Source organism: Salmo salar, chromosome ssa19 (genome assembly GCF_905237065.1).
Source record: "Salmo salar chromosome ssa19, Ssal_v3.1, whole genome shotgun sequence".
NCBI classification, from domain to species: Eukaryota; Metazoa; Chordata; class Actinopteri; order Salmoniformes; family Salmonidae; genus Salmo; species Salmo salar.
This window is the reverse complement of record NC_059460.1, coordinates 47,522,208-47,530,662: the sequence shown is the minus strand read 5'-3', so window position 1 is coordinate 47,530,662 and position 8,455 is coordinate 47,522,208. Positions and strand designations below refer to the sequence as shown.

The window sequence follows — 8,455 nt, the reverse complement described above, 5'->3', positions numbered from 1 at the left end:
GTGTGTGTGTGTGTTGGAAGGTTGAGAGGTGAAGAGTTGAAAAGGTTCCCACGAGAACACCCCAGTTGTATGTCTCTTTGCAGGAAGCTGTGGTTGCTGTGGTTTCGTTTCGTGTCTGTCTGTTTGTTCACGTCTCAGATGGATCTCCAGTTGGCCTCAGGTGTGTGTGTGTGTGTGTGTGTGTGTGTGTGTGTGTGTGTGTGTGTGTGTGTGTGTGTGTGTGTGTGTGTGTGTGTGTGTGTGTGTGTGTGTGTGTGTGCGTGCGTGACACTGCAGTCAGGTGGTGTCGCCCCATATGTCATGTGACCCTGACGAAAACCTCACAGGATGTATAGCCTAGTTGTATGCTGCGTTCTCATGCTATCCTAGTTATCGGAAGTTCCGACTGGGAAGTTTCACTTGAACGATCCTCTAAATCGAAAATGTTTTTTCCAGAGTTGCGAAGTTTCACCACTTACCTTTGACATTTTCAACCAAAAGATGACGACAAATCAGTTTTTGACAACTACAATATGGATAATGTAGCTGGTTTGACCATATTGTCAATGTTAAGCAAGCTAGCTAACTTTATTATGAGCACGTTAGCTAGCTTATCAAGCTAGCAAAAATCTTATTGGTTGAAACATTTTCGACCAAAAAACACATGAATGAAACAAAGTCGCATTTCCGACAACACAACTAGGAAACAGGAAGCTCTGACGAGTACCTGAACACAGCATAAATTCAGAAAGGCCAGGGAGAGGTCGTGATGATATGAGAAGGGGAAAACCGTTGTATAACGTTAGTCAAAACCCAAGACTTCCTGCATCTTTGATTATAACCTTTGCTCAACAGTCTATCAACCACGAACCACAGGCCAAAGGCAACAAAAGCATTGTACACTGCAGATGCGTGTTCCACAGAGAGAGAAGTGGATATGATTATTTATTAGCAAACCGTTAATATCTTCACAGTGTCTGTTTCACAATATGTAGCTACAGCTATACTAAATAAAGCTAAGATTTTATGTAGAAAATGCAGAATTGTTTTATAGAATGAAAAATGTCCTTCCTGAAGAGGTCCAGGGAGGGGCTAGAGGTTACTCCCCTCAGTTCATCTGGCCCAGAGAGAGCAGCTGAGTTGGCTCCTCAACACCACTGAAACACATACGCACACACACACATACACGCTGCCCTTAGACACACACACGCTTACAACAACAATGTGACAACAACTGTGACACAGTTGCAACAATGCTACAGCTACAATGCTATCCCTTTAACATTATCTCTACAATGATATCTCTTTAATATTATCTCTACAATGATATCTCTTTAATATTATCTCTACAATGATATCTCTTTAATATTACCTGTACAATACTCTCTCTTAAATACTATCTCTACAATGATATCTATTTAATATTGTCTCTACAATGATATCTCTTTAATATTATCTCTACAATGATATCTCTTTAATATTATCTGTACAATACTATCTCTTAAATATTGTCTCTACAATGATATCTATTTAATATTGTTTCTACAAGGATATCTCTTTAATATTGTCTCTACAATGATATCTCTTAAATATTATCTCTACAATGATATCTCTTTAATATTATCTGTACAATACTATCGCTTAAATATTATCTCTACAATGCTATCTCTTAAATATTATCTCTACAATGCTATCTCTAAAATACTCTTTACAATACTATGGCTACAGCATACAGTGAGGGAAAAAAGTATTTGATCCCCTGCTGATTTTGTACGTTTGCCCACTGACAAAGAAATGATCAGTCTATAATTTTAATGGTAGATTTATTTGAACAGTGAGAGACAGAATAACAACAACAAAAATCCAGAAAAACGCATGTCCAAAATGTTATAAATTGATTTGCATTTTAATGAGGGAAATAAGTATTTGACCCCTCTGCAAAACATGACTCTGTACTTGGTAGCAAAACCCTTGTTGGCAATCACAGAGGTCAGACGTTTCTTGTAGTTTGGCAGCAGGTTTGCAAACATCTTAGGAGGGATTTTGTCCCACTCCTCTTTGCAGATCTTCTCCAAGTCAATAAGGTTTCAAGGCTGACGTTTGGCAACTCGAACCTTCAGCTCCCTCCACAGATTTTCTATGGGATTAAGGTCTGGAGACTGGCTAGGCCACTCCAGGACCTTAATGTGCTTCTTATTGAGCCACTCCTTTGTTGCCTTGGCTGTGTGTTTTGGGTCATTGTCATGCTGGAATACCCATCCACGACCCATTTTCAATGCCCTGGCTGAGGGAAGGAGGTTCTCACACAAGATTTGACGGTACATGGCCCCGTCCATCGTCCCTTTGATGCGGTGAAGTTGTCCTGTCCCCTTAGCAGAAAAACACCCCCAAAGCATAATGTTTCCATCTCCATGTTTGACGGTGGGGATGGTGTTCTTGGGGTCATAGGCAGCATTCCTCGTCCTCCAAACATGGCGAGTTGAGTTGATGCCAAAGAGCTCCATTTTGGTCTCATCTGACCACAACACTTTCACCCAGTTGTCCTCTGAATCATTCAGATGTTCAGACGGGCATGTATATGTGTTTTCTTGAGCAGGGGGACCTTGCGGGCGCTGCAGGATTTCAGTCCTTCACGGCATAGTGTGTTACCAATTGTTTTCTTGGTGACTATGGTCCCAGTTGCCTTGAGATCATTGACAAGATCCTCCCGTGTAGTTCTGGGCTGATTCCTCACCGTTCTCGTGATCATTGCAACTCCACGAGGTGAGATCTTGCATGGAGCCCCAGGCCGAGGGAGATTGACAGTTCTTTTGTGTTTCTTCCATTTGCAAATAATCGCACCAACTGTTGTCACCTTCTCACCAAGCTGCTTGGCGATGGTCTTGTAGCCCATTCCAACCTTGTGTAGGTCTACAATCTTGTCCCTGACATCCTTGGAGAGCTCTTTGGTCTTGGCCATGGTGGAGAGTTTGGAATCTGATTGATTGATTGCTTCTGTGGACAGGTGTCTTTTATACAGGTAACAAACTGAGATTAGGAGCACTCCCTTTAAGAGTGTGCTCCTAATCTCAGCTCGTTACCTGTATAAAAGACACCAGGGAGCCAGAAATCTTTCTGATTGAGAGGGGGTCAAATACTTATTTCCCTCATTAAAATGCAAATCAATTTATAACATTTTTTATATGCGTTTTCTGGATTTTTTTGTTGTTATTCTGTCTCTCACTGTTCAAATAAACCTACCATTAAAATTATAGACTGATCATTTCTTTGACAGTGGGCAAACGTATAAAATCAGCAGGGGATCAAATACTTTTTTCCCTCACTGTACATAACGTGAACACTCTGTGGCCCCTCCTACCTGAGGATGTAAGTGACACAAGCGACGAAGAGTGGCGGTGAGGGCTTAGATTGGTGTGGATCTGATGGGCGGGGTTTGGAGATGACAGCACTGTGAGTCTCTGCCCACATGTACCCTCCCCCTCTAACCAACACCCTGTACACCCCACTCACTGACTGACCCTTAGAACACACTGGAGGGAGGGGGGGTAGAGGAAGAGCATCTTGTTAGTTCCTCTAATACAGGACATAAAAGTGTGTGTGTGTGTGTGTGTGTGTGTGTGTGTGTGTGTGTGTGTGTGTGTGTGTGTGTGTGTGTGTGTGTGTGTGTGTGTGTGTGTGTGTGTGTGTGTGTGTCTACTCACGGTTTAGGTGGCTTTTGGTCAGAGTGTGTAAGTCCAGAGTGTGACACAGATCATACACAGAGACACCCAGCAACTCCTCTGGACGATAACTTAACAACCCAGTCACCCTACAACACACACACACACACACACACACACACGCACACACACAAACAGATGATGGTTTTGTGTATATTTTATGTGTGTTTGTGGGAGTGCGTGTGTATCTGTATGTTTGTGCATGCGTGTGTTTGTGTGTGAATCTGAGTGTGTGTGGGCGTGTGTGTGTTACCTTTGGTCACAGTAAGTGAACCTCATGTCCATGCTGTGATGGCTGGTGAAGGTGTGTGTGTGTAGGAGTGTGTGTGTGAGGGACAGGGGCTGGCAGGTGAAGAGCACACAAGTAAGAGAGGGTCCTGACACACACACCTTCAAACACCCTCGACACTGCAGCACCTGACACAACAACAGTAACACACACACACACACATAAACACACACATTTAACTGGAATTTACAAATGGTAAATACACCTTTTTCTAGTCACCAAAAAGATGTTGTTTGTCAACCCTATCATGATGACATGCCACAGGGACAATTTGGCAGGAAAAGTGTTACTAAAGGTTTGTTTGAAGTTAATCGTCACCCTCCAGCCGGCTGATCGGAGGTTGACAGTTCTTCCTTTGTGAGTCACTGTACACTTCATCCTCATCAGAAAGTCTCTCAGCCCTCCACACCCGTTCTGCCCTGGAAGTACAAACAAACACAATTCAACCATCACACAACTATCACACAACCATTTCACAACTATGACAAAACCATTTCACAACTATCACGCAACTGTCTCACAAATATCACACAGCTATTTCACATCTATCACACAACCATTTCACATCTATCACACACCCATTTCACATCTATCACACACCCATTTCACATCTATCACACAACCATTTCACATCTATCACACACCCATTTCACATCTATCACACAACCATTTCACATCTATCACACACCCATTTCACATCTATCACACAACCATTTCAGAATCATGTCTTGACTTAGATATTCAGCAAATTTTGGGAACAAATATTTTGTAATGAAATGCCATACCTAGTCAGTAAAAGCAGAACACACCCCTAACGCACATACAGTACCAATCGAAAGTTTGGACACACCTACTCATTCAAGGGATTTATTTTATTTTTACAATTTTCTACATTGTAGAATTATAGTGAAGACACCAAATCTATGAAATAACAGATATGGAATCATGAACCCAAAAAGTGTTAAACAAATCAAAATATATTTGATATGTTTGATTCTTCAAAGTAGCCACCCTCTGCCTCGATGTATAGCTTTGCACACTCTTGGCATTCTCTCAACCAGCTTCACCTGGAATGCTTTTCCAAAAGTCTTGAAGGAGTTCCCACATATGCTGAGGACTTGTTGGCTGCTTTTCCTTCACTCTGCGGTCCTACTCATCCCAAACCATCTCAATTGGTTTGAGGTCGGGTGATTGTGGAGGCCAGGTCATCTGATGCAGCACTCCATCACTCTCCTTCTTGGTCAAATAGCCCTTATACAGCCTGGAGGTGTGTTGAGTCATTGTCCTGTTGGGAAAAAAATGATAGTCCCACTTAGCGCAAACCAGATGGGATGGCAGATGGGATGGCGTATCGCTGCAGAATGCTGTGGTAGCCATGCTGGTTAAGTGTGCCTTGAATTCTAAATAAATCACTGACAGTGTCACCAGCAAAGCACCCCCACACCTCCTCCTCCATGCTTCACGGTGGGAACCACACATGCAGAGATCATCCGTTCACCTACTCTGCATCTCACAAAGACACAGCGGTTGAAACCAAAATTCTCAAATTTAGACTCATCAGCCCAAAGAAAAGATTTCCACCGATCTATTGTCCATAGCTCATGTTTCTTTGCCCAAGCAAGTCTCTTCTTCTTATTGGTGTCCTTTAGTAGTGTTTTTTTTTCTTCAGCAATTCGACCATGAAGGCCTGATCCATGCAGTCTCCTCTGAACAGATGTGTCTGTTACTTGAACTCTGTGAAGCATTTATTTGGGCTGCAATTTCAGAGGCTGGTAACTCTGGCTCTTCCTTTCCTGTGGCAGTCCTCATGAAAGCTAGTTTCATCATAGCACGTGATGGTTTTTGCGACTGCACTTGAAGAAACTTTAAAAGTTCTGACCTTCATGCCTTATAGTAATGATGGACTGTCGTTTCTTTTTGCTTATTTGAGCTGATCTTGCCATATGGTCTTTTACCAAATAGGGCTATCTTCTGTATACCACCCCTACCTTGTCACAACACAACTGATTGGCTCAAACGCATTCATTTTTAATTTTGTAATTTTTTATTTAACCTTTATTTAATTAAGAAGGAAAGAAATTCCACAAATTAACTTTTAACAAGGCACACCTGTTAATTGAAATGCATTCCAGGTGACTACCTCAAAAAGCTGGTTGGGAGAATGCCAAGAGTGTGCAAAGTTGTCATCAAGGCAAAGCGTGGCTGCTTTGAAGAATCTAAAATCTAAAATATATTTTGATTTGTTTCTTTTTGGGTTACTACATGATTCCATATGTATTATTTCATAGTGTTGATGTCTTCACTATTATGCTACAATGTAGAAAATAGTAAAAATAAGGAAAAACCCTTGAATGAGTAGGTGTGTCCAAACTTTTGACTGATACTGTATATGTACAGATGTAGGATCTTAATTTGAGCCAGTTTGCTACAGAAGGAAAATAATTGTGCAACAACAGGAAATGTGGATTATTATGTGGATTCTAATTAATGGCAATTTTTTTGTAGGGGTTGATATAATTTTCGTTAGGTCAAATTAAGTCTGAAATTTAAAATGGAAATTACAAACTTTAGAAATGTTTTTACATCTCGAGTACACTGCAGGACAATTATCAACAACAAAAGAGCAATCAAATGAAGTTCCTACATCTGTTTACACACCTGCAGTGAGGTCAAGGTTGTCTCTGATTTCCTTATGGTCACAGGGGTGTGTGAAATCATATATGCTATGCCCCATCAACTCCACCTGGAGAAAAACATTCATATATAAATCACTCAGGTGTGTGTGTGTGTGTGTGTGTGTGTGTGTGTGTGTGTGTGTGTGTGTGTGTGTGTGTGTGTGTGTGTAAGTACCTGAGTTAGACCCATGTATTCTCTGATGTTATCTGACAGGTAGATCATGTCTCCTTCTGTCGTTACCACGACGACAAAGCCACCCAGAATCCTCAGGTACAGATCTGTCTCCCCCATCTCCTTCTTTCGCTCCTCCCTCCTCTCCCCGAGCTCCCTGTCTCCCGCCTCCCTGTCTCCCTCCTCCCTCCTCTCTCTCACTCCCTCCTCCCTCCTCTCCCATGTATCCCTCTCTCCCTCCTCGTCCCTCCTCTCCCACGTCTGTCGGTCAGCAAAGCCTAAGATAAAGAGACATAAACAACATGAGTGTGTGTGTGTGTTTGTTTGTTTGTTTGTTTATGAGTGAGTGTGTGTGTGTGCATGAGAGAGAGATGTTTATTTGTGTGTTTGTGTGTGTGTGTGTGTGTACCAGAGAGCAGTGTGTGTATGCGTAGGTAGCTGATGGTTAGTCGTATGATGGAGGGTTTGTCTAGCTGTGGGCGGAGGGAGGAAGGGAGGGGGAGGAGTTGAGACATGTCAATCAACACCTGAGACTCTGCTCTCCGCCTAGCCCTCGCTGCTTCACAACTCATTATCCTAAGGGAGAGAGACAGAGAGAGAGAAAGATAGAGAGAATTAGTTCAATCATGATGACAGGTGTGTGTGGTGGGGTGCATGATGGGTAAACTCTTCATACCCTACATCTAAGGCACACCACAACAACCACTTTCTATGGAGTTCCATTAATGCCTAAAAAGTGTTGACTACTCTGTACCATCCAAAGGCACATGTCGACTGACTGGTTGTCTTGTGGCGTGAAAGACTGATTCAAAGGTTTCCTTGAAGATTGAATAATAAGGAAACACAGTGGGATTTATTTTATACAGTATTTTCTGCTCGTCTATATCAAGGGTGCCAGTAAATTTGGACCTGATTGTATGCTCAAGTATACAATACAATTACTCAAGCAAATACATGTAGGTCAAATGCGCTATGAATAAGATAATGTATCATTTAAAAACATTTACATCTGTGAACTGATTCTCTATTTTTAGTCATGATATTAAACGTGTTTTCTGTACTACGATCTGATGTGAAGCTAAAGATCCTACCTCCTCCTCTCTCTCTCCGGGGTCATGCTGTGTAGAGATGGTGCTCTCAGCTCTTCTGCTCCGGATTTCGTAACACAGTTTTCACTCACACCAATCAATAAATGAAAATTTAAGTTGAACAAAATCTACTAAATGTATTAGTCCGGTCGGTTCGGCTGGTCTGATGGTAGACAGCTGTCGTTTCCTCCACTATCCACTTGTGACTGGCCCCTAAAACCCCAATGCGTGATAGGTCAATTTACTAGGATCCTGCCCCAAAACACACCTTAACATGGTTCATCCACACACGTGTGGAAACATCCTGTGTGTGTGTGTGAGATAGAGAGAGAAACAGAGCTAGACAGAGAGCAAAAGAAAGCTTGTTGCAGAGTTATGCAGTTATGCTGCCCTCTACTGCCAGTACTGATGTGAACCTGCACCATCACAGGGCGGTTGTCAGGAATCAGGACTTCAATCTGGAACATAGAGGTAGACAGAGGGCTCTAGATTTATAGAACCAGTTTCAGCATGGACATTGCCATTGAGGCCTT

At 42.2% G+C, this 8,455-nt stretch overlaps 1 protein-coding gene across 1 annotated transcript; it reads right to left on the bottom strand.

The window, feature by feature from the left end:
- Positions 1-888: 888 nt before the first annotated feature.
- LOC106593585 (endothelial PAS domain-containing protein 1) lies at positions 889-8,201 on the bottom strand. The gene is made up of 9 exons (XM_045702386.1): positions 7,926-8,201; positions 7,244-7,410; positions 6,838-7,112; positions 6,646-6,730; positions 4,306-4,406; positions 3,952-4,115; positions 3,681-3,787; positions 3,338-3,509; positions 889-1,136 (listed from the first exon to the last, which is right to left on the bottom strand). The coding sequence occupies exons 1-9, from the start codon at positions 7,949-7,951 to the stop codon at positions 1,088-1,090; spliced, it is 1,146 nt and encodes a 381-aa protein (XP_045558342.1). The 5' UTR covers positions 7,952-8,201; the 3' UTR covers positions 889-1,087.
- Between the last annotated feature and the right edge of the window lie 254 nt (positions 8,202-8,455).

Excerpts from the sequence above, each read along its gene's own strand:
- LOC106593585 (XM_045702386.1), bottom strand. The coding sequence starts at position 7,951 with ATGACCCCGGAGAGAGAGAGGAGGAG. Across the intron at positions 7,113-7,243 it reads CATACACACACTGCTCTCTG|GCTTTGCTGACCGACAGACG; the intron begins GTACACACACAC and ends TCTTTATCTTAG. Across the intron at positions 4,407-6,645 it reads CAACCTTGACCTCACTGCAG|GGCAGAACGGGTGTGGAGGG; the intron begins GTGTGTAAACAG and ends TTGTACTTCCAG.